This window comes from Tachypleus tridentatus, chromosome 10 (genome assembly GCF_004210375.1).
Source record: "Tachypleus tridentatus isolate NWPU-2018 chromosome 10, ASM421037v1, whole genome shotgun sequence".
Taxonomy (NCBI): domain Eukaryota; kingdom Metazoa; phylum Arthropoda; class Merostomata; order Xiphosura; family Limulidae; genus Tachypleus; species Tachypleus tridentatus.
This window is the reverse complement of record NC_134834.1, coordinates 73,897,686-73,925,437: the sequence shown is the minus strand read 5'-3', so window position 1 is coordinate 73,925,437 and position 27,752 is coordinate 73,897,686. Positions and strand designations below refer to the sequence as shown.

Below are 27,752 nucleotides of genomic sequence, written 5' to 3'. Positions count from 1 at the left end.
CAGAAATTTAAAAGAATATCTGACAAATGAAGCAAGTTTCTCACCATGTTATTTCCTGCAAGATATTCCACGAGCTCAGCAAAACCTTGTCTGATTCGATTGAAGTCCTTACGGCAACCTCGAAGTACAATAGTAATGCTGTTACTCCGAGACCACTGGCGAACAGACATTGTAAACCCATACTTCTGCTGAAGAATAAGCAATCCTTGAGAACCAGGATCAGGTGGTGCTTGGAGCCCTACTGGTGGTAATTGGAAGGAAAACACAAGAGGAAGCAGCTCCTAGAAATACAGAGATTACATACTTGAATTAAATAAAAAAAAGAAAATATAGAACTGGTTTAAATAATTTTAGGGAAAAAAATTTTTAATCAGGCAAATATTAGAGTAGAAACTCCTTTTCCTATCTTGTGTCATTAGATCAGTATCTTTAGTATTTAATTTTAAGTCTATGAAGCAGTTGATAAAATTCTATAAAATTAAGCAAAATAATTACATACAAATATCAACCTGTCTTGAAATTTTTAACTGTAGTGTTTTAAAACTTAAAAATAATGAAAAAATTCATTTAACTTTCAATTATATTAAAAATCAAAGCAATACTATTAGGAAAATATTAATTCTGTGCAGAAATATTAGCACACTGCAAAATAATTCAGACTTTTAGATCATTAACTCACAATTTCATACAACTTTACCATTACAGATACCTTCTTGAAAATAAATTAATAGCTAAAACTAAGAAGTCAAAAAGACTACGGATTTCAAACTTTTAGACGAAGAACCAAGTAAAAGAGGATAAATGAATATGTTATGTTGAAAACCAACAACCATGGACAAAGTACTGGACAAATTTTATTAATAGCTTTAAGCTTTCTTTATTATACAAAATAAAGCCAATATCAGTTATAAAGTACCTCAGAAAGCAAAATGATACAACAGTTCTAATATGATGCATATGTATGAATGTATGTAGACTTACCATGCATATTTGTATTGGAGTATATATACATATAAAAGTGGGTTTGTTTGTTTCTAAATAAAAAGTTTAATTTCCATTTATACCAAGATTATACCAATTTATTACTTGTACTGTTGCTTGGTTAATATTTTGAAATTTATCCAATGTTGTTGACTGTAATAATTACACAGAATAAAAACAAAAATGTGACAGGGTCTAACAGCCTCTTAAATTTAGTTTTATACCACTTTGAGTCTAAAGTGCATTCAAGTTAAAATGTTTTACATGAATACACCAAAGTCCTCACTTATTATATCAAGTTTAAAACAAAACACACAACTGAATAAAATGAAATGTATTTACTCATGTACCAATGTCATTAATTAGTCACTCAAGTACGCATTATAACAAAGAAATCTGACCAAAATTACAGACACCTAAATAGTTAAGTCAAGTTCTGAAAATTCATCTCAAGAACATTTTAAAAGATGTAAATGTAAAAGTGATAACTTTCTGCACTTAAAGGTCATGGTTAAAAAATATTATTCATAGTCTCTTAAGAAACTGGAAAAAAAACCACCACCAACACTTATATAACAATAATAAAATAACTAAAATTAAAGTGTCAGAGAATACTTCTGCTCTAAAATCTTCAAGCTACAATAGTTCTTTCTCATGTTGAAATTACTTCTCTATTAAATATTTGTCTTTCTTGTTGTAAAATCTTCTAATTTCATGAAAACATTCAAAAATGTTAAGAAACAATTACCAAGGACATTCTTACCGAATTCCAAAATTCTGTAAAAAAAAAAAAAAAACATACACATCTGTAAATCTTTCATTTACCACCTGATAAACTGAAAATCAAAACTTACTCGTATTCTACAACGAGCTTTTTCTGCTTCTGTGGCTTGTCCAGCTATTGATACCTGTTTTAAAGATTGAAAATCAAAATCTTAAAATTATTGCTAACACACATATGCTTCTTCAAATCCAATTTGATAGTGATTTTAATTCATATCAGAATCTATCTCAAAATTATTTCAAATGTACCTAACTATCTAAGAAAATATTCTTCTTTAAGACTAGCACTTATGTCTGAAAATACACTTTTTTTGTACTAGCCATAATTGACACACACTTTAACATACCTGATTGCTCTTCTCCGCTTGGCCATTACGGTTTGAATCTGGGAAGTGAATGTGGCATCCAGTTTCATCCATTACCTGCTGAATGTTGTTCCCTCCTTTTCCAATGACATGAGAATGGTCTGTGTATGAAACATCCATCTTCAGTGTCACTCTGTTTTTCTGCTAAAAAATTCAAACACACTCCTTACCAAAAATAAGCATTACTCAGAAAAATTGAAATTCTCTCTAATGGGAAAAAAAAAAAAAGATTCCCACAGTACAAGTAAAAAATATTACACTGTTCACTTTTGTACGTTTTCACTACCAAATTATATTCTAATGAATTTTTCTATTCATTTCAGAAGAGTTACCAGACAAAAAAAAATGAAGTTTCTCTTAATATAAACATCTTATTCTTACGAGTTTTAAGATTTTAAGTAGATTAATCTTTCAGGAAACCACTAGAAGGAAAATAATTACCTTGTAGAAATTATCTTTTCACAGCCAATATCTGTCTTTGAATGATCATGTTGTAAATGTAGAAGAATTTTAGTAATTTCAGAAACATACAATAGAAACATACTCTGATAGAATTCAAACTAATACACTCACTAAAACTTATCATCAAGAAGCATGGATAACAACTAACCTGAAGTAACTTAATCGGTTAAATCATTTGCTCAGTAAACTGGCATCTACAGGTGCAAATTCTGTATAGTTTTAACTTTTACTTCTTCATAAGATTTCATAATATAGAATTATAAATGAACTCTTACTATTTCCACAAAGAAATTTTGATATTCACAAGCCAATTGGCATAGACTAAAGATTCTTGTAAATTTTATCATCATATAACACAGCATTAAAAAACTGTGTGTAAAACTTGTTGCAAGTGTCAAAGTGGATACATAAAGATTTATTTAACTAAACCTAAATTATCATTTAACTCAGTTTCAGACTATTCAAAATTGTAATATGTTATGTAATAAGTAACTAACTGAAGTTACCATTTAAGGAAGCAATGGTACATAATGTTCCCTTTACTTCTTTGTTATTAAATCCTCATTTATGACTTCATTGCATACCCTGTTGTGTAGAAGGTAATAATTGACTTATTTAATTGATTAAAAATTTGTGCCTTCAAATTCACAGCCAAAAGTCTATAAAATTTGGAAAGGTACCTTATTTCATTTGTTTATCCCTCTTCTTCAGAAGAAGTATTAAAACAAGGTATTCCATGCACATTGTTGGATAGTTTCCAGTTAGCATACAACAACTTATGGTAATCAAAATAACCAGATGTCAGAGATGGAAGCCAAAAGTTTATATATAAATATATTTACACATTGTAACTTTTAAAGCTAACACTAATGTCAATGTTTCTTTTTTCACAGTAAAACAACTGTTTCAGTTACAAACATTTTAGAAAAACAACAAACAGTAATTTGACTGTAATAGAAGAGCATTAAAATCACTGATTATCAGCAGTTAATGCAATAAGGCTTATCAATACAGGGTAAGTTTACAATGAAAACTGGATGTTTTCAAAAGCAGACTGACATGTTTCAGCCCTCTTGAACTTTTGGTTTTTTAATACATTTGCTAATAGTACAGTTATGTCAGCAACATTTACTTTTACAAGACTTCTTGTAATAACCAGCTATTTCTTGCTGGTAAGAGCTGGATAATTCACAATACTATCAACTTTGGTTTGAATTGGAGAACCTTGGTCATAGCCTGCTACATGACTAAAATACACAATTTTGATCTTATAAAAGTCACTTTTGCCAAATTTACAACGAGACTAGCTTTTCTTAGCCTGCCAAAAAACATCACATAATTGACATAAATATGCTTCCCAGGTGTCACTGTAAATCAAAATATCATCAACATAAATTCCAACATCTGACAGATTTATTCATTGATTCATCATTTACCAGAAAGTTGCTTGAGAATTTTTTCATCCCAAAAGGCATTACATTGTACCGATGTAATCCATCAGGAGTAACAAAAATAGAGATTTAGATTACCTTGTCAGTTAAAAGAAGAGATTAGTATTTCTTTATTAGGTCACATCTGATATATCTAGATTTCCCAGTTTTATCAATACAATATTCCTATCCTATTCCATTCTTAGAATAGCCAATCACTTTTACTGGGCTATATAATGCCATTTACCAACATACAAGATATTTTAATAGCCTTAATTGGATTTCCATGATAGAGATGTTTCACAGAAGCACCTCCTTCACTTACCTCATGAACAGCAATATTGGTTTGATTAAAAACATTCAGATATATAAATTTGTATTAAATCAATAAAGTAACAACTTAATTTTTCTCTTTCAAAATTGGCCCAAACATCAAAATTACTTGGTTTGATGCCACATTCATTTCAAACATTTTCCAATTTACAGGGTGTCATGAGTCAAAGCAACTGTCATCAATATCATAGAGAACATTCAATGACAAAAACAGACATCACACAGATGGATAGCTTTTAAACAATCAGGTGTTTTTACAACTTATTCAGTATCATCAACTTTCTGAACAACCTCAACTGGCCCATTATATCTAGCTGTGAGTGAATCTCCCATAGTGAGAAACAATACTAAAGTCATGTCACCAGGGCAGGTCTTGCACTCTTCAACCTTGTGATCATAAACATTTTTAATTTTAGATGGGATGACTTCATGTTTTCCCCAGCCAATTCACAAACATATGAGAGTCTGGACTAAAACTTGGAAACATTCAATAAGTGCATTTCTTTCAGGTCATCTTCCAGCCATTGCTCCTTCAGCAACTTCAAATGATCTTGCAAAGAATGGACAAACAGCAACTCAATGGGCTAAATCTTAATGACTCTTGAAGTGACTCACAAACAGGAAATAATAATAAATTAATTCATTTATCCCAAACCTTCTTGTTATCAAGACAGTAAGTCCACAACATTTTTCAAGATAGAATGGAATTGCTCAAAAGCACCTTGTGATTCTGGATGATGTTCATTAGCTTTAATCTCTTTAGCACCAAGGTGATAAGCAACTTGTTGAAACAACAAAGACATTAAATTTGATCCCTGATCAGACTGAATTTCTTTTGGAATGCCAACAAATGTGAAGATATTAATCAAAGCCTTAAATATTATTTTTGAGTAAAATGTTTCTCAAAGGGATAGCTTCAAAGAATCAAGTGGACATGCATGTGGTAGTCAATTATTGAATCCCTGATCAAGATTTTGGTAAAGGTCCAACACAATCAACAATTACACAACTGAAGGGCTCTTTGAAAGTTGAGATAAGGTTGCAAAGGAGCAACAGGAATTTTCTGAATATGTTTTCTGACCAACTAACAAGTATAACAAGTTTTTCAAAACTAAGAAACACATTGCTTAACTTTTGTCAAAAAGAAATGTCTCAATTTTGTCATGTCTTGTTGACATCAACAGAACCTCCCACTGGGAGTTCATGGGCAACTTTTAATATTTTAGAACAATATGTTTTTGGAACAATCACTTGGTAAGCTATAGTCCTCTGAAGCTGGCACATCCAGCAGTTTCCATGTTCTCATAAGTGCTGGTTCTCTGGTTCACCAAGTGAACCAGACCCCTCACACTCATCCATAACATCCCTGTCAAACCCAAGAAATGTGAAAGACATTGTCCTCTGAATATATGTCTATCATTTGTTTTGGACTATACTCTGAGCAATAACAGACTCACCAATGCCAGAACTTGAATCCAAAGGCAATATACCTTCTAACAAAAATAACCAAGTTGCACCAATATTACATACAATGTGTACAGGCACAGGATTGACAATGTTATTTATAAAAGACAGAGAACCAACAAACACAGAGGGTCTAAATTACTCCTCAACAACATTGGGTGATCTGTGGATACAACGCACCAGGTGTTGACCCCTTTTTTTTCCTTTTACAAACACCAACAATTGAAGATCACATGACCAGTTGTTGTTTTTTTTGTTTGTTTTTTAACAAAAATATCACACAAGACTTAATGGTTATGATGAATTTTCATCCTGATTATCAGAAGATTTTGAACTAGAAAAGCTAGATTTTTTAGAAGGCTCCTCAACTTTAGTGGATTGAACAGATACAGGTTTCCACTGATTTGGCAGGAATTTTTTGTTATGAAAAGTGATTTTGCACGTTAAGTGTAATTAGCTGAAAGAGCAGCTGCTTCCTGTAATGTTTTGACTTTCTTTTCATTTGAATATAGTTTTTGATTGTCTTGTGCACAATGTTTAAATTCCTCAATTAAACATAATTGTCTTAGTCTGTTAAAACTGTTACCAACTTGCATAAAATTACACCACTGGCCAAAATAAACCTCTTTTTTGTGGGCAAAGTTTAATTACCTTGCTTGTAACAACCTCAAATCTTTTAGATACAAGCTTCTGATACTAAATTAAATATTTTAAGAAAAGCTTCTTTAACCTTAAAATTCATCCAACCTTCTATAAGCTTCTCCAACTTTAACAGTTAAAACACTTTGTAATAATAATAATGACCATTTTTTAGTGGGCCATTCTATGGTTTGGGCAACCTTCTCAAAATACTAGAAATATTTATCAACTTCATTTCCGTTGACTAATAGTACTTTAACATACCAACAAGTCCAAAGTTGTCATTTAACCTTAGCCAACCAAAGATGAGTCTAAGTTCCAATTCTTTCAGCTTAATTTCCTAAGAGCAAGCTTTTACAGCCTCAAAATGTTTATTTTCTCTTTCAATTTTGATACAAGCTTGTTCTCTTTTTCTTACATTTTCAATATGAGCTCATTCAAGTTCAATTTCTTTGAGTTTTAGTTGAATCTCTGATTTAACCTTATCACTCAATTCTGATTGGTTAGTAGGGACACTAGAATATTCCTCTCATAATCCCTCAGGCAACAAATCAGACTAATATTTCAATAATATGCTTCTTTAATTAATTTTTGCTCTGATTTTTTTTAAATCTTTTTTTTCTAAAACTTCAACAATTTTGAGCAATTCACTTTTTATATTTTTAGTTGTTTGAGAGAAAATGATACAAGAAGTTTGATAATCAGACATAAGCAGCTCTCGTTGGCATTGATAAATATAAATTGATCTATGATTTGAGTTTTAATTTAGGTTGAATTTTGTCTCTGAATCAGACCCCAGATGAACCCTTAATTTATTACATAGTGTATTATAATTTATCCTGGACAAGCCTCCAATTTATTACATAATGTATTATAGTTACAAACAGCCTGAAACTGAGCTAAATAATAATTTAGATTTAAAAGTTAAATAAATGTTGATACATATCCAGTTTATGATACATGTCAATGAAACTGATATGCTTTTTTTAATACAAATATATTTCAATACACAAACAATAATACAATTTATAATTATTAATGGTTATTACAAATAATGATCTATGTACAAAAGTTTTATAATTTTACAAACAATATTAAGTCTTTATCTGGTGTGGAACTGGATATCTTATTGAGGGTTCACAATGAGCAGATTAGTTTTGAGTTAATGTACATACAATTCACTTAACAGGGGGCTAGCCAGCTAACTCTGTGTTCTTTGTTCTTCATCTGCCAAGTTTTCCAATACTCAAGTTATATATTATATTGAAAAAATACTAATTCCAGGTGAATCCACTGAAGTTAAATGGTTTGTAATGTTTGAATTCTACAAACATTCTTGGTCAAATATCTGAAATTCACAGTTAGAGCTTCTGAAATCTAGAGTAAACCAATAAAATACACTGTTTTTTGGTGCAACACATTGATTATATTTATGGGCATGAGGAGTTTTTTTCAAAATTTCAGCTTACACAACAATGGACAATAACCACTGTTTACATAGATACATATATTGTTGATTTTTACACCATAGAAGTTTCTACTATTTTTGTGGGTAGGCAGAAATTTCATAATACAGATTTAACAGTACAAGTTATGTAGATTTTTAAATATAGATTTAACTTAAACAAACATCAATATTAAAATAGATATATGACCATAAACCTGTCACACACTTTTTAAAAAGTATAATGATTAAAGTGACAAGTTAGTTACTAATATTACATACTTATATTCAATAACATCCTCACTGATCGTAATGAACATTTTCCATCAACATGCTAGTATCACAGTTGCTTTATTTTTAAACAAAACAACAAGTTATGTTACCTGAGTAACAATTTTATACCTGTTAGTTTTTGATTAACTTCAATAACTTTACCATAACAATGAAGAAATAAATATTAATGAAAATATTGAAAAAATTACTAGAATTTTTCACAAATGATTATTTAAAACATTACTCTCAATGGAAGAACTTTTGAAAATATCCTAGTTATTATTATTATTATTTTCTTTTTGACATTTGTTTTCCAGTGAACACTAAAATAGTTTAATTATACTAAATAGATATTTACCTTTGTATCCAAAACTTCAAGAATTCTTTCTCGAGCTAATGTAACTCCTTCTGGTCTTCCACATATTTTAATATGAGGATCTACCATCCATAAAAACAAACATTATTATTGTTAATGCAATAACATACTGACACAATAATAAACAATGGTCTTCCTAAATAACAACTAATAATTAACCTATTGCTATTCCCCTATCTGAATGTACAAGTTATTGAACATAATCAAGTCATCTAACTTGCCTTCAAAATAATCCTTCTATAACTGATGGTTAATAACTAGTTAAGAGTTCAATTTTCAAGAAAAAAACACAAGTTGAATAATTTATTACCTTCTTTATAATCTGACTGGCATGAGTTTATTAGATTAGTTGGGATTTGAATATATGCAATAAAGCACATAATAGCAATTATACATCTGTCAGTTCCTTTTTCTGTTAAAAATTTATCTGTATATTAATGGTGGGGATTACGCATGTGTCAGTGTATTATTTTACTTTGCAAATCCCAATGCACACCCTTAGGCCATTATAGCATTATTAAAATAGCTTTGGTAAAAAAAGTTATTAGTTTTATTTAAACTTAATAGAACTGCCTTTTTTTAAATTGCACACAGGTTAAACTTCCGTTACCAGATTATTCTATGACTAACTAAATTTATTTATAATAATATAAATAACCCACTTGCATCCCCTTGACATTTTAGTGTTTTATTTCATTCCCAGAACAGAGCTTAACTAGAACTTTTAAAAACATGGTGCAAGTTTATACAATTTAAGTAATGCTATACAGTAGCACTTGAGTGCCATCACTTAATCTAGCTACTATTATAAATGAATGAAGTGGCTTTGCAAGCTGTTTTAAACAAGGGGAACTCCTATACAAACTTCGTGTAGGTGTTGAATGAGACATAAAACGGAAACTATAGTTCATAACCAATAAGAATTTAAACATAACACAATCTACTGGTTAACCACTTCCACTCATAAATCTTATCTGTAACAAACTAACATCCCCACACGACTCTTCTTTTACGTAGTACTTAGAGAACATTCTCCCCTCCATTGGGATGTGGACTGGATACAAAGCGGTGTCAGATTTAATGATGAGGACGTTCAAGCTGAAACATACAACTCGTTTCAGGTCCATAGATTCCTACATCGGTCTGGCATTCATCAACCTTCTAAAGCTATTTTACTGCAAGTTCTGGCTCACCACTTTCTATTACATTAACCAATATATTGATTTTACTCTGCTCTCTGTTACGTTTCTTTTCCTAACTTACTTCACTCCTAATTCAGCCACGTCAATGTATTTTTAAAATTCTCAGAGGCTAATGCTGTAATTACGTGCAAGTAAAGGATTTGTTGTTTTCTTTCTTTCTTTTATCGGGATTTAGGTCTAAAGACGATGGAGGGTCAAGTTCATTGACCTCTTTGTTTGTTTTGAATTTTGCGCAAAGCTACACGAGGGCTATCTGCACTTTCATTGCAACGAATGCACAACCCTTGGCATCTTAACTGGGTTAATTATAATTAGTTTTAAAAAATCGCTGTTCAAACAGAAAAATCAGCTTGTGACTATATATATATATATACTTCATTTTCAAAAAGGCCCATTTAAATGAAAAGCTAAAATACAATACGAAAACATTACAACTCACTGTTAATTTGTTTTCCCCCCCTCTCTCTCTCTCGTGTGTGCGCTCGCGCACGTGTGTGTGTGTGTGTGCACTTACAAGTTGTAAATTCTGTATCACTCCCAATTTTAGTTTCAGAAATACATTCCATTAAATTGTTATTTCATTTAATCAGCAAAATACTTTGTTAATACTCCCCCAAAACAGAAGCTCAAAGTTGTTTTCACCCACCCGATTCCCACGGCATTACACTCTATCGCGTGCTTTCCGAAATCACTAGAGCTCCACGCCGTAATGACAGAGTGAAATATTTAGCCTTATAAAAGGCAACTGCCCTTTTTCAAGTGATTATAGATTATTTCATCCAAGAAACGAACGAGTCTAAAGAGATTATGTTTGCTTTAAGTCATGTAGGAGTCTGAGTAAAGTGGAATTAACTTTTCAAATAAAGTTTCAATATTTTTTACTTCAAAAACTGCACAATATATATTACAAACATGACACAATTCTGAGCAACTCAGAGAAAATGTTGAGATAAACTACAACACGCAAACACCTCTTCCAAGTTTTGATTTTACTCTTACCAAGGAAGTAACCTTATTTCATAATTTCAAATTAAATAAATAAAGCCATAAAAACAGAATATTGGATGTCTAATGTTACCAAATGTATTTTCATAAGTTTGCTTTTTGTTGTTAAGAGCCAAATTACACACTGAGCATTCTGTGTTGCATGTGTCCCCTACAGATATTGACACCCCATTTTAGCGTGATAAGTCCTAAGACTTACCCGCTGAGCCACTTCGGTCTTTTGCAAAAATATTTACAGCCGGTGATATGTTCGTCTTCCAAGTTATAACAAATACTCATATCTTGTTCATATATCTTCTAGTTACGGCATTAATTACATTTATGAATAATCCCTATTAACGTTAAAATGTGTTTAGCCAGAACGTTACCACGTAGTGAAACATTCTGCGATTTCTAAGAAAAGAGAAGTTTCTGTGTGTGTTGTGTGTTTTTCTTATAGCAAAGCCACAAAGGGCTATCTGCTCAGCCCACCGAGGGGAATCGAACCCCTGATTTTAGTGTTGTAAATCCGGAGACATACCGCTGCACTAGCGGGGGGCAAGAAGTTTCTAACATGAGCATTTTCGATTTTTTTTATACGTGTTTGTTTTCAAGCCTTCTAATAATTGCTCTCTTTGCTTATTAATCATTGAATAGTTAGATCCTTCGTACTGTTTTATTTCGTTACATATATGTCAATTATACGTACTGTTAATTGGGAATATAAATTCAAAATCTGTTCACAAGTTGGTATTATATCAGTGTAAAGGTAAGGACCATGACGAAATAAAAAAGAGCGAACGTTCATTCTGCTAACTTACACAGAAAGCATGCAGAAACACTGCGGACTGGTACGGTTTAGATTCAGTTATGTGGTGCTGTTATCTCTTTATATCTGCAAAAGTATATAGCAACGTTTATGTTAAATTATATAATTATTTAAAAATACACGTTCATAAATACGTACTAAAAATTACCTTTTTTAGATTTAGCCCCTATTTTCAATTTTGTTGGCCAGGAGACTTGTGTGTTCGTTTCTTCCATAATCTGATATAATAATAAAAAAAAAATATTTGAAAGAAAATAACAAGTGGGAAACCATCAAAACACAAATGTTTAGCATTAAGTAAAATGAGATTAAAGAATGCCATTTCAGTGCCTCTGCATGAATCTTTAGGCCTGAGATTAAAACATACGATCTGTATATTTTAGGATAATAATATTCCTTAATCAGCCTTCAACAAGTGCTCTGACGTCATTGCAGCACAACTACTTTGGGTCTCTGAAAAGCCATACGAGTAAAATGGTTAGTTCACTGTTTTTCTTGAACAGACTCAGCCGTTGAGAAGTTAACCAATTAGTTTTGTGGTATTCTCTCACGTACCAAGAAACCCGAATTTTACAATAATACTGTTGTTTAATAATTTCATAGATTTCACGCTAGTTTGTATCTCCAAATGACTTCTAAACAACACACTCAAAAAATTGACTAGATGAAGAGAAATTCATGCGCATAAATCATCCCATATCAAAGTATCAATATGTTTATGAAAAAACAATAACAACTCGTACTTAGATATTTATTTGCAGTTGAGACTTGCTAATCGTATATTAATGCATCATAAATAAAAAATACTGAATATTATTATATTTTGACAACCGTATAGAAAACGAACTTTCGAACGATACAATATGATCACTACACTAATGTTATTAAGATATCAAACCAAACAAACTGATGCACAATAATCATTACACACGAGAAAAAGTTTAGCTATTTTCCATAGAAAAGGTTAAATAAAATTTTCATATCGCAATATTATCACGTAAGAAGGCAAAATATGTCCATTCAAGTTTTCCATCTATTTGTTTCTCAATATTGTTTGTTTGTTACATACGAACTATCATATTCAAACAAGTTGTTTGTTTGATGTTAGGCACGAAGCTATACAATGGACTATCTATAACCGCTGTCATCAAAGGTATCAAAACCCAACTTTTAGAATTATAAGCTTCCATACTTGCCACCATAAGCTTTTGTAAACCAAGCACAACCAACGACCTTCCTTAGGCTTTCCACAACTACTTAAATTAAAGGATTTATTTGTGGTTACTTATAGCTCATCCAACAGTACTCTCGACACAAATATTGTGTGTCCTTCAAACTGTTGGATTATGTCCACGTACGAAAGAATTGTCATTCCAGAAAAATAACAACTGTAATTTCCTACGCAACATAATGGTCAGTTCTTTTTCCCCAGCAGTCAGCAGTAACTACAGGGTGGCCCGTAAGTGCCTACCCATCCATATGTTATTATGTTATATTCAATTACGCATGTGTTATAAATTTGTTTTTTTTTTTCAGAGAAATATGGCCGATGTAAGCGATGTTAAGGAAAATGTCTCACAGAACATGGCGTCGCATAATATTATGCAGCGAGAATGAGGGACAGCACACAGATACACTAGATACATAAAATATATGGATGGGTAGGGACTTACGGGACACCCTCTACAGTTGGCAAAGTCTCGAATCTTGTTGGGAAATTTTTTGTAAAAAGATGTAATCTGAAATAAACCATCGATTTTCCAGATTAACGCATATCGCTGTGTCTTTTATCTTTCTTTGTTTAAAAAGTACATCGTTTAAAATGTGCAAAACCACTTGTAGAGTACCTGTACATAACGTTTTATTTCTGGAAAAAGTTTTTGCAGGATTGACTACCTTACAGATAAACCACTTTAAACATACAATTCAAACTCATACTGCTATTGATCTTACCTTCTTATATCTTGCGAATAATTTTCGAATGCAAATTTTCCTTTATCTTTATAACAGCACAAAACTACAAAATGTAAAAAATTCCAATTTTCTTAAATTTCTTGCCTACACAACGTTTCTTCATGGTTCATCATGTCTTCTTAAGGAATCAATAAGTGTGGAAAGCCATATATTTGATAGAGTTTCAGCTTAGATTGGGACGAGGGCATGCAATCTCCCAGACTGCTCTTGTTGTACTTACAGAACCGCCTAAATCGCTATATACATGTTTGTGTATTGAGTAAAAATGTAGCTACTTCAACGAATTTTCATCTCAGTAACTGACACTTCCAGACGAATGACGAACCTTATCGATTTAAATCTTTCATGGTATTTTCCTTTTTAGGATCCCAATTATTTCTTTCTTGTACCGAAAAGGACACTAGTTTTTTTATCAAATGGGCAATACATTAATTTAAGCACGTTAGATTTGATAGTTGATAAGTATAAATCCTAATGAGTAATGAAATAGATTCGCGTCTACGCGAGCCCCACGCTTGGTATCGCGAGTTCACAAAAAATATAGCTAAAATAGGTAAACAAGTATATTAAAATATTAAATTTTATAAAGACAAGTAAGGATAAATATATACGTAACTTAGCAAACTATATTAATATATATATATTTTTATGCTACAAAAAAGGACTAAAACAAGTCTGGGTTACTTAAAATTAAAAGAAAATTATCCTTTCCTAGGCAAATCACTATAATTATGCGAGTTTGAGCTAAAGTAGGATTTTGTTGTTGTTGTTGTTGTTTTAAGTAACTCGGTTTCTACTTTCCATTTTCTTGTTTCAAAACATTTTGTAGCGTTAAAACTACGTATTATGTTACGTATTATAATTTTCTCGGACGAGCATTCAATCCTCAAGCTTTTTATAAAAAACGCAAAAAAAATTATCTTTTAGTTTCCACACAAGCAAGCTCGTGCATGGAAGTACGAGAAGATGTGCATTTTGGTCTGATTTCTAATGTCAACACATTTAAATATTAACACAAAATATTTCTTTTGCAATCGGTTTACTCACTTTTTGGAAAAAGTATTCTGCAGTTCTTGACCCACCTTCAGATGCTGTTCCTTGAAAAAAGTAAAATTTTGTACGTTTATTACTATAAGAAAGAAATACAAATACATTTACAGAAAAATATATTATTGAAGTCTGTTGTTTTAACGCTTTATTCTTTCTTTTACTGTTGTTTAGCATGATGGAAGTTTGAAATCAGTGATCAATGTGTGGGTTTGAAGCCTCGAATTTTCTAAGTTTTAGAAAAGCTTGAACAATATAAAATCAAAACTAGAGTAAGTGGATTATTAGGGCAACCAGTTAATGATGATGAAAACGCTTTATTTGTTGAAAGTTATATTTCTTAAGTAAGGGTAACCAAAGTTCACCAAACGGGTAACATTGCAAATAAACTACGTTTAACAAAGTCCACTTACTTCGGAAGTTCATAACTTTTTTTATTTTGTAACACAAGCTCATTTATCGTACTGAACAAAGCAACTGAATGAAACAATAATAAATCTGACTAATTCGTATACGGATTTTTTTTTTTTATTCTAGTGGTTTATGCTTTGGACTAGCAGTCGAAAGGTTGTAGGTTCGAGTCTTGTCCAGGGACATGCTTTTGTGTATGGCTCTTTACCCCATCTACTTCAAATTGCCTTGCAGTATAATGGGTGCCAGAGAGTACTTGGAGGTAAACTTGGAGTGTACACGTAATTTCTACACGTTTGTACGTGCAATTACAAAAATATTAAACTGCCTCCTAACCTTCTAGTCATTGAAGCTACGTATGTCATGTTTCATCAAATCACTTTCCACGTAAGTAAAATTTATGACAACTAATTTTGAATGGAACTTTTAAAAACACACTAAAACAGAATCAAAATAATTCGTTTCCGTTCAGTCGAAAAATAACGTTTCAAATAATGATGCTGATATGCGAGACAGTTATTTCAGTAACATAACATCTGAAAACTGAAATTTAACAGCAAGTTTAGAAAACATAACCAACCTTGAAGTTAAACGAAATCGGCATTTAGCGCGTTTTCACAGCAGAAAAACTTTTCGATTAGCGCAGCCAGTTGCGATAGCAATTTTCAATTTAGCGCGGTTTTGAAATAGAAAATGGAACTCTCAAATGCAGCTCTCCACGAGCGAGATTTGCCACATGCTCAGTTTATCTTTGGAAGCTGTTACTGAAGAAGGAGGCTATTTACCACATAACGTTTTCAGAGCTCAGAACCAGCCTTTTTTTTATCAAGGAAAAAATACTTGACAGTACCTTCGTTCCTTCTAAACAAACACATGCATCTGGGTTTAAAGCAGCAAAATATTTAGGGTCAATGCTGAAGGAGATTTAGATTGAAACCTGTGCTCGTGTATCAAAAAATATCATCTTCATTTAATACATTTTATCTAATGCTTTGTGATAACAGCGCATTATATCATTGCTCAGAAAGAAAAACTGACGTTGTATAAAACAACTAGTGTAAAGTCTGAAGCATCAACAATTCCTGAAACCTTGTATAAGGTTATACAGGTAGGCTTAGACTACATATATCAGCACGATCATACTTACAGGTTCATTTGATGTTTGAATATCTAATTAATACTGTTATACATGATTAACAGCTTTTGTGTCCAGAAAATATTTGCTCAGGAACACATCCCCTCCCCTACTGCATGAGAAATTTTTTTGTTTAACATGACGTTTTTAAGGAACGTTCTAACCACACCAAACGAAAGATACAAGTAATATTTTGTGCCCGTTTTCCACATTTGTTTTGAAGTATTTATAACACTGTACATACGTACATATAAATACAAACATACTTAAACATTATATAACGAAGGATCCAGCATACATTAAGACAAAACTATCAGATTCTACAAACAGACTTATAGTTTTAACTAGCGTCATTTTTTTTTTTCTGGCATGAAATATAATGGGTTTAGTAATCGATAACGATAAACAGACCTACAGTTTCAAATCAAAAACTGTTCTCGCTTCTCAATACAATATCACAAGGAACTTATACAACACGTTTTTTCCCTACGAATTGGTAAAAGTTCATATTCGAAAGTGGATAAAAAAGACGAATTCATACAATGATTGTTTTTTGGTTTGTTTGTTTTTTTACGTTATACACCCATCACGAATGAAATATCAAACATGACCAGAGGCATGCATGTGTGTTATATACAAAAAAAAATGTTGCAGAAATCTAATAAATGAACTGTTGTTATTACACTCGTTGAAAGACACTCGTATACAGTTTGAACACACACAACCAAATTTCGAGCAGTAATGCGCCTAACATCCTTGTGGTTTTAGATTTCTCTTCTGATGATTAGCCGACGTAATCAGATAGAACAAAACATGTCAGGCTGCATGGACTTATTTCTGTCTTCAGACCATAACGTAAACTATCCAGTCACATCTTTCTGAAACCCCATACGTTTAACTCGTTCATAAAGGCATTTGTTCACTTAAGCCTTCTTCCCGTTTCTAATAAAGGATTCATTCAGTTGCTATGTCAGTGTTATTTCCTTTTCGCAAGAACTGAAGGAACCAGATGCCCTTGGGGTCTAGCTGTGTGTCACTGATCCCTTCTCGCCTTAAAAGCTCTGGCCATGTTCGAAATACAACACTACAGTTTCATGCAAATATCTCATTAAAAAAAAAATCAAGTGTTTTCTCATATAATAACAGTCACTGCGCAATCAGCAAGAAAAAGTTTGACTAGTAAAGCTTCAGATAGCTCTTGAAGAAGTGCAGAACGTTTTTGGTTTTATCGTCCGATCTCATTCTTTGTTCTCTGGTCTAAACTGCTGCTGCTTAAAGTAGACATTAATTAACTTTTGCACCTAGTTAATTTTCGAAATCTAGCACAATTGATTTCATATAAATAAGGGTTGGCAATGTGTTACTATTCCTCGAAACTGTCCACGTTTTTATTATTATTTACTTTCTTTTTTAACATGTACTCTGGGCATCATAAACACAACTGTCTTGGAGTTAAGGGGAAGAACTTCGGATAGAATCTCGACCATACGTTTTTGAGACCAATGTGTATAAAAACGAGTATAAGAAGTTATAGGCTCTTAAATATTATTCACAGAGTGATGAGTTACAAACTTTCTATAGGTTTAATTTTATACTAACGAAGGGTGCCCGTTGAGAAAGTGTAAATTGTATAAATTGCAATGTTAGATAATATACCCTTCTCTTGTTACAAGGTCTCTAACGACGTATATTTGCTTGTTATTATGCACAAGACTATACAAATGAATTATCTTTGCTGTACCCACCGCAAGTATCGAAACTAGATATTTATCGTTATAAGCCTGCAGAATTATCGATAACCCGGGGGAGACTGTCTCATTTAGCTGATTAAGCATTTATTATTTTAAATTTAAGGCAAAATGTTTAAAAGAAAGTAAAAATGTGTCCTATTTAAGGAAATTTTTATCCCCCTTTCAATGAGAAAAATATTAAAATAATCCATTGTTAGGTTTTTATATGGCTGGAATTCTTCACAGTAGGTGTCTGTGAATCGTTGGCAATAAATCTTAACGATAAACGGACAGTACACAACCCACTTATTTTAAAATATGTCCAAAACAAGTCAAACGTATGCACAAAGATTCGTTACATCATTGGTTATCGTAGTTGTACCCAGAGCTTTAAATAATTGTCTCCCTTTCAAAGTCCACAAAAGCAGGTCAATTATTTTAGGGCACCTTTCGACAAGACAAATTATTATTCTTTATCTCTGTTAATATAAGACCACTGTAAAACTCACTTTAGAGATTGCCCATTCGAGTAAGATAACGTTATCAGCATTACAAAAGAATAGTACAATTAAGCTGCATACACAGCATACAGCTAGTACTGAATTATGTAACGAAATTTGTTATCATTATCGCTTTCAAAAATTAATGATCATTAACCATTATATCACTAAATAAACTAAATAATAATTCTTAAATTAAACAGTCTTATGTATTCAACTTCCACGTATGCCATTGAACAATTTCCAGTTTTAATATAAAAATTATGATAATCGAACCAGTCAACTCAGGGTGATGCAAGCCAGAAGTCACCTATTTCAAGAGTTATTTAATCTCTCTTCTCGTAGTGGATCATCTTTATAATAAGGTTTTCCTGAACGTAGTTTTTATACTTATGTGCTTTTATGTTTAGGCAGTGAAAAACGTTCAGAGTTACCACTTAACTAGGTTATTCAATGCTATAATAAATACACCAAAAGAACAGAAACTACTTCTGATTATCAAAACACAAAAAGTTTTCATACTGTCAGCTTATCGTTGAAATGTTTGAAAATGAAGCTTTCCTACACCGAAGCATCCAAGTAATTCACTTCTCATTTTGACACGAGAAACTTATTTTTACGTAAATGTTCCAAGTTTTCTGTAGCAGATGCTAATATATAATTGAATCATGGCTAGACATCATTATATCATGAAATCTCGAACACTGTTGAAGAGAGCAAGTTACCAAATCAATACAGCTGACGAGTATAATACTGAGATTAAACAATTAAATCACACAAAATTGAATACTGTTAAAAGCACTAAACTAGCAAGTGGCCAAGACAATACAACTCAACTAGTGTAAAACTCAGTGGTGCAAGTGCCCCCTGAGTGCAGTGGAGCATTTCTGAAACACCAAAAGCTGGAGAAGAGTCCCAATACATCGAAAAATAAAAATAGGTATGTAAAAAATAAGTTATTCAGTTTACAATGTCTTTCCTGGCCATTTGTGTTCTCCAATTTCAACTACTAGAGCTCTCTCAGACCGCCAAGTATACACACTGTCACTTTCCCTCAGAGACTGGTATCAGGCACTATCCGACCACTCTTGGCTCAAGGGAAGAGATCAGAGCGTTAAAATGATGAATGTTTTGTCATATGTCACGTGGTTACTGAGATGTACAAATGCGGTATTAGAAGACATAATAAAATACATTTTCCAATAATATTCTGAATTTAATAATACACATTTTTAAAAAAACCTATTACTTGTATATAAAATACGAAAGTCATTTTTTGTCATTCGTGTTGGCAGAACACGAATGAGCGTAAACCATTAAGAAATTGAATAAATTATGCAAAAACAATTACAAAATGGACACTTGACCAGGCTAATGAAACGGTTTAATAAAGAAATAGGTAAAGTTACAAATACCAAAAACAATTCCAACATTAGAAGACAGGAAAAGAAAATCTATTCAGTGTTCCAACTCATTTAGCAGACTTATCACCAGGATCCTTCTCAAATCTTAGCTTGTTAATAAAAATATCTTAATAGTAATAAATTAATATCTAGGCTGAAGCACATTCGCTAGCTTACATGTTGATTCAAACAGTCGCCAACTCATTTATCTATTAGCTAGATACTATTTCAGTGTCATAGGAATTTGTTTGTTTTTAAATTTTGCGTAAAGCTACATAAAGGCTATCTGCGCTAGCTGTCCATAATTGATTAGTCATAGATTAGAGAAAACTAGTCAACTACATCCATCACCAATTCTTGGACTATTTTACCAACGAATATGGGTATTTACCATCACATTATAATATTCCCACGGCTGAAAGGACGAGCATCTTTGGTGTGACGGGGATTTGAACCCGCGACCCTCAGATCACGAGCTGAGCGTCCTAACTACCTCGCCATGCCTGGCGTGCCAGAGGAGATCCAGAAATATCAAGCAAGAAACCGAAACTTCAATATGAGCTGTTTGTCGTAAGTGTAAGGCATTTTGTATCGAAGACTTATATAAAGTGGTTCATAATAAAATGTTTGCTTTCTGTATTTGCGAGATTATATCAAATTGACTGGGATGATCACTTGCTATATCTTATTACGGCATACTGTTGACCAAACTTTTATTTTCCATACAGCATCTACAAAGTGCAGATTTGTCAGAATATGTAGAATAATAAGTGGTTATAATCCACACTATCTGATACATGAATTTACACACCAACAGATGAGCAATTGCCCAAAAGTGGAAACGAAATTTTGAGCATTTATAAGTCCTCAGATGTACCACTAAACCACCAGGGTTGCCGAGAGACAGAAGATAATATGAAAAATACAGGAAGAGCATTGTATTTCAAATGTGGAATCCAACTGCGGGCCTAGTATAATCCAACTGCACGTGAAAACACTCAGATCCAATAGGAATGGACTACCTCGATCTGTGGTAACATTATCCACGAAACTAAGAAATTCAATGATCACACGATTCTACAATACTGATTTAACTAGGAAGTGGAGAGTGAACAAAATGAAGTTGCAGACAGAGTTGAGAGAAACGTCGAGCATGATTATTGACAGAAGAGAAAGTGAGCAACACTGAACTACCTCTTAATTTTTCACAAAGCATAAAAAAGAATGTAACCATTACCTGATTAACATTTGCATACACAAGATGTATCAGTGACATAAGCCATAAGTTACATAATTAGTCAGTCAAGAAATTAATGATTGGAAGGATGTCAACGTTTACTTTTCAAGAAACTTTGTAAAAGAATGAAGAATTTATGCAGTATATATGTAGCTACACTCAAACACTTTGACATTCACTAGGTTTAGCAGGGTGTATGTATTTTGTACATAAATTCCTATCTTCCCAAATTGTCCAAAGTTACAACAAAGAAGCTCATGCTTTCAGCTTCATCGTTCAGCTATTCAAGTGTCTTTCTATCACTCACATATCCAATGCTGTCCAAATTAGCTATTTCAGCTAAAAAACATCAAAACGAAAAAAAATTAAAAGGTATGATACTTGTCCGTCAAAAGGATGACATTAACAGACACCACTAGTTGTAAAACACTTTCCGTAGCATAATTGTAATTAGTATAACTCGCCAGCATGACTAACGGGTAATTCAAACATCAGTGTTAGTCACCTGATGTTGTACTTTCCAGTCCTGGTTTCGAGTTATTTGACGTTACGGCCATTTTCTAATTTCAAATTGGACTAGTTGTACTTTAATTCTTGAAAAGGAATCATAATAAAAAAGATCTAATTTATAAATTGAATAGTACTAAAAAGATTAATGGCCTTTAAAAAACTAAAAACATTTCTAAGGTGGACAGGGTCACCATCACCAATAACACTGTCTAATGTTATGGATAAACTTTGAGACAAAACACGTCTAAAATGTGCCGTCGTTGAGAGTCGTAACGACAGCAAGACAATAAAATGTGGCTTATTGTGACATGAGTGTCACACAGACAACATATTGGTGCATCAATCCCAGAAAAAAGAAAACGATAAGTTAAAAAACTGTGACCAACGCATCGTCTGACTAGAACAACTTCCTCTTTCCAATTCTTACGGAAGCAAGACGACCAAAGTCCAACAGAAGATTTTATTTGGAAAACCTTGTTTTCACGTTGCCCACTCATAGTCGACTGCCAACTGGCACGGAGCCGAGCCTTGTATACAGGACCATAATCCATGTATGGAACAGGCACAGCAGTGAAAGTGCCAGAGCAGACAGGTTTAGCTGCGGTGTCAACGAGCCCGTTCCCACGAATACCAACGTGGTCTGGTATCAAGAAAAATTGGATAGAAGTAGATGTTAAAGAGAAATGGATCAGTTGGTTTTGAATATCTGCAAGAATAGGGTGAGAAATAATGTGAAGTGATTCCAGGGCCAGTAGAGAACTAACCAAATCAGTATAAATAGTGCAATTTGAGTACCGCTTAGCTTCTATATGATCCAAGGCAAAAGAAATGGCATACAGTTCAGTAGTGAACACAGAAACTGTAAAGGTGATTCTGTGTGTAGCCACTAAACCACAACAAACCATCCTTTCGTTCTTATTTATACGGATGGTCGAAAGATATTCAACAAATAACAGACAGTACTTCCAATCAGGAGTATCTGCTTTTCTCAGATGACTTACAGAAGGGTCACATTTGCAAAATGTAATAAGCCATGGTGAGATGGGCTGACTAGTAGAAACATCAATGTTATCCAAGGACAGGCCCAGTTCATCCAACTGCACCTGGATAAGAAGTCCAAAATGAACAATGGTAGATCATCTGTTATGAAAAAGTATGTCCCACTGAGGAAAGAAAACACAACCCCAGGTAGGATGTTGTGGTAAGGAACGAAGTTTAAAAGCATACAGTAAAGACAGTTGCTAATGGCAGAGGTGTAGAGGAGATTCATGACACTGTGTACAAGCTCTGGACTGGTGAAATGCTGAAAGCCCCAATGCAGAGCTGAAGTGCCTGATGATGAATGGGTTCCAACATCTTCAAGGTCAAGGTCCTGGTAGAGCCATAGACCAGTGACCCATAGTCTAGTTTTGATCAAATAAGAGCACAATACATCTTTAACATAAAACATCAACCTACTCCCCAAGTGGTGGAAGAGAGGACACAGATGATGTTTAGTGCTCATGTACATTTGACTCGTAGCTGCTTGATGTGTGGTATAAAGTCACAGATAAGCCCTCAGGGGTCATATATAGCATAACTTCACTGATATGGAGTTCACGATCAGGGTGAATACCCCATTAGCAGCAAAAGTGCATGCAAACAGTTTGAGAGAGAGAAAAGTTAAAACTGTTTGCTGTGGTTCACTTCAGTAAACGATTGAGGGCAGTCTGTAGCTGCTGCTCAATATACCTCATGTTCAACGACTGACATGAGACGTGAAAGTCATCGACATAGAGCCCGTTTGCAACAGTAAGAGGAAAATGTTTTGTGATGGTATTAATCTTTATACTGAAAAGTGTGACACTCAAAACACAGCCCTGAGAGACTCCAAGTTCCTGTAGAAAAGAATGTGAAAGTGTCAAACCCACACGAATTTGAAATCTCCTGTCCATTAACAAAATTTTAATAAAAATGGGCAAATGACCACGTAACCAATATAAATGGAGGTCTCGAAAAATCCCATTCCACTGTAAGACTTCTCACTGTCAAAGAATATTGATACAAGATGTTGGCATTTGAGAAAGGCTTCTCTGATTGATGTTTCAAGTCGAATTAGGTGGTCCGTGGTGGAGTGCTGTTGTCGGAACCCACACTGGGTGGACGAGAGGAAGTTGTTTGATTCGAGGAACCAGAAAAGACGAGCATTAAGCATCCTCTCTACGGTCTTACAGAGACAGCTCGTCAAAGCAGTTAGACGGTAGTTTGAAGGAATCTTGAGACCCTTCCCAGGCTTAGAGAAAGGTAGGACAATAGCCTAGTGCTAGGCATCAGGTAAAACATTCTGCTACCATATCCGGTAAAAACAATCAGAATAACAGCATGAGAAGCAGGAGAGAGATGGCATATCTTGTAGTGCACCTCATCAGGTCCAACTGATGTACTGCCAGACTGATGAAGTGCCAGTTTGAGTTATGAAGGGAGCAATTATAGTCATAGAAACAATCAGCTCGAAAGGAAAGAGACGATTGCTCTGCCAGAGTCTTGATGGCTGAGAAGGTGGAGGAGGAAGCAAAAGTGCTAGATACCCGGCAAAATCTTTCACCCAGAGTATCGGCGAGGCTCCAGTATCAGCTATTTCCTGGCCATCAGAGAGCAATATTGAAAAGGGGACAGAATTATATTTCCCACTGACCTTTCGAATCTTGTCTCATATGAGTTTGAAACTGGTGGTAGAAGATATGCTGGTATATGCTGGTTGTGAACTTAATCCAAGATTCCTTCTAGCTTTGACATCTTACCCGTCGAGCATGTGTACAGGCCTGCTGGAAAGTGATGCAGTTTTATAGTGTGGGATACCTATGAAAAGTACCCCAGGTCCGTTTCTGAGCCTTCTATATCATGTGGCAGACAAGATTCCACCACAGACGAGGATATCGTGGAAAACGTGTCGAGGTTTTGGAAATACATTGAACAGCTGCATGGTTAATACAGTTAGTCACTGCTGCCACACAGTCGTCTACTGACGGCTCACAGACATTGGCAGGATCAAGTTCTGCAACAGCAGTGAAACAGGGCCAGTTAGCTTGATCCAGTTTCTACCAGAGCAAGTGGGTCAGTTGACATCGACCATGGCTAGTCTCTCTCAAAATTATAGGAAAATGATTACTGACTAAAAGGTTATTGTCAACCCTCCTTGAAAAGTGAAAATACAGTGAAAGGGAGCAAACTAAGAAACCAGTAGCAGTAAAGGGCTGACTAGGTACATGAAAATAAGTATAAGAAGTAGTATTGAAAAGAGAAAGGCTGTGATCTGACAGCGTACATTCTACAGAATGACCCTTCCCATCAATATCAGTACCTCCCCAAAGGGAATTATGTCCATTAATGTCTCCCAGGATTAAAAATGGAGATAGCAACTGTTCAACGAGAGCGTCAAAGTCTGATTTATCATAGGTCTCTTCAGGATACAGGAAGAGAGAACAAACAGTGATAATATGACCAAAGGAAACACGGATGGCTCAGCCCTCCAAAGGTGTTTCGAGTGACAAAGACAGCGTGAGCACATGCTGATCAACCAACAGTGCCACTCTTCCATGCACTCATCCACCACACAGCCTGTCATTTCTGTATAAAGAAAACCGCCGAAAGGTGAGTGTATCGGCAGGTTTCAGAAAGGAAAGATATATAAGATGGTAGGAAGCAATCAGAGCTTTGACGTCATCCACATTAGAACGTAAACTTCGATAGTTCCATTGTATCAAGGTAGGCATTTTTATTTATGTGTCGGCGAATTGGGTGGAGAACTCTTCTGTTTTCGACCACGTCTTTTTTCTTTACTGTCTTTATTCGAGGAAGATCTGTCGACCTCCATGGATCCTGTCCTGGGTCGATTGGGCAGGTCTTTGTCGTTGGAAGCGGATCCCAGCGACTGAGAACGTGAACAGATGACCGTTTTGCATCTTGGGGCGGGAGATGTACCCGAGAAAATTCCTGTATCCAGAACTAAAGGAAGTGGATTCTGAGGTTTGCTGGAATAAATGTTAGGGACAGAGATGGGTGTTGACGTTGATTCATCGACTTTTTTAATCATGGAGATCAAAAGACTTTTCATATGGTTTGAGAAAGATTCTTTTAAAGGCACAGAGATATCCGTCTGCATTCCCACTATAGTAGTGGAACGAAGTGCGGCAGTATACACCCAAGATGAAGTGGTAGACAACAAATTTTGAGCCTCGGGATAAATGATGTTTTGAATCATCTTTAAACGTTGCACCTCTCTTTCTTCCAACCATTTAGGGCAAGAACGAAAGTAGGATGGTTGAGGGCCATCACAATTAACGCAATGAGGGTCAGTTTCACACTCGTAGACATCGTGGTCCTTGCCACTGCAACAAGCACACGTCAAGGAATCACGATCTGATGTCTTCGAATGACCAAACTGCTGACATTGGAAACATCTGAGAGGGTTTGGAATGTATAACTGTACCTTGCAATTAAGATAACCTGCTTTGATGGTGGCAGGTGAACGCAGTGATGTGTTAAAATGAGGACATTGGTTGGTATCATAATTCCATCTTTGCAAGTGGAGATATGCCTCACTGCAGAAACTCCTTGGGTGGAGAAACCAGCGAGGATCTCGGAGATGTTCTTCGAATCCCTCTCAACAAATACTCCTCGTGACGAATTCAAAGTAGCATGGGGCATAACCTCAATGGGCATATCCCCAATCGCCTTTAAATGTAAGAGGAGTTCACTGTGCTGAAATGTGGATGTTTTCACCAATATATCATCAAAACGAAGCTTTTTGATTGACTCTGGAGAGTCAGCAAATCCCTCTAGTCTTTTCTGAATAAAAAGGGGAATATTTGGCCTAAAGGTTTGTCTGAAAGAGAATGTAATATAAGAAAATGAGGTACATGCATCACAGATGTTGAAGATTGCTGCTCAGAATTTTCAAGACATGGTCGTTTACCTATGGACTGTTTTTCACTATTTTATTCAAGGTTTTATTTGGAGAATCCTTAATAAAAAAGAATGTTTTGACACCCACTGACCCCATGCACCTTGGAAACCTACGAGAGGACGCACTACAATGCCAAACAAGGATACTAAAGCAACGCCAGGGTTTCGTAAACACTGTACCCAAACACTAGCGTCAGATATAATGTCCACAATATCTGTTGAGAACATCCAACACTGGCACTTAGTTTTCCCTATCCCAAGTGGACCGGCCGAATGACCCTGGAGGGGCTACCCCAAGGCCGTCCGTCTAGAGATATTCAAGGCCAAAGTGGTATGTTAGGGTTGAACCCCTCAACCACCAGGATTCTCTCATCCCCTTCACAGACCACCACGCACAGTAAACACGTGGGTTGATGTTTAGATCCCAGAGGAGGTAAACTGAAAGAATAGAACTTTCCCTGGGAGGTCCCCTCACCATGTACAGGAATCCACACCGAAGGGGGTTGAAGTGACCAAAAACCTAGTTTGCAAAGAAACTGAATGGGAGGATAAGCTCGGACTCACAGAAGTATGTAAAAGAAGTCTTACCCAGCAAGAAAGGACAAATGAGTACTTCTTGAAAAGACCCACTTACTGTGCAACTGAAAAGTATCTGAACAAGAGGTTGCTGAAAAATGGCTATCTCAAAAATTACCAGATAAGCCCAGAGTCTTGCTGTCCCCTTAGAGGAATATGACTGGTTTTTTGTTTTGTTTGTTTTTTTTGGAATTTCGCACAAAGCTACTCGAGGGCTATCTGTGCTAGCCGTCCCTAATTTAGCAGTGTAAGACTAGAGGGAAGGCAGCTAGTCATCACCACCCACCGCCAACTCTTGGGCTACTCTTTTACCAACGAAAAGTGGGATTGATCGTCACATTATAACGCCCCCACGGCTGGGAGGGCGAGCATGTTTGGCGCGACTCGGGCGCGAACCCGCGACCCTCAGATTACGAAGCGCACGCCTTAACGCGCTAGGCCATGCCAGGCCGGAATATGACTGGAGAGCTATGGAATTTGCAATGGCAGCATCATTACCAAGCAAATATTACGCAGTGGATTAATACCTTGCAGTTCAACCTCCGCGAAAAATATTGGCAAAATGAGAAGGAGCAAGTTGGCTTCCGGGAAACAGAGGAATTATGCAAGAATCTTAAAGCACTTGTAGAACCACATCAGAAACTAGCATGAACCACCAAGATTATTCAAAAGAAGGCAAGCGAATGAACAAAATAAACAGTAGCGCTGGATGATATACTT

At 34.6% G+C, this 27,752-nt stretch overlaps 1 protein-coding gene across 5 annotated transcripts in view; it reads right to left on the bottom strand.

The window, feature by feature from the left end:
- The window catches only part of LOC143229582 (protein bicaudal C homolog 1-B-like), a 55,845-nt gene that overhangs the window by 19,249 nt on the left and 8,844 nt on the right, over positions 1 to 27,752 (bottom strand). For 2 of the 5 annotated variants that reach the window (XM_076462136.1, XM_076462134.1), the window contains exons 2-7: positions 14,587 to 14,636; positions 11,714 to 11,783; positions 8,533 to 8,612; positions 2,112 to 2,273; positions 1,836 to 1,889; positions 45 to 281 (exon numbers count right to left, since the gene is read on the bottom strand). In XM_076462136.1, the coding sequence (XP_076318251.1) occupies positions 45 to 281; positions 1,836 to 1,889; positions 2,112 to 2,273; positions 8,533 to 8,612; positions 11,714 to 11,783; positions 14,587 to 14,636 (653 nt within the window). The remainder of the gene's footprint in view (positions 1 to 44; positions 282 to 1,835; positions 1,890 to 2,111; positions 2,274 to 8,532; positions 8,613 to 11,713; positions 11,784 to 14,586; positions 14,637 to 27,752) is intronic. The other 3 variants (XM_076462137.1, XM_076462138.1, XM_076462135.1) reach the window with 3 other exon arrangements.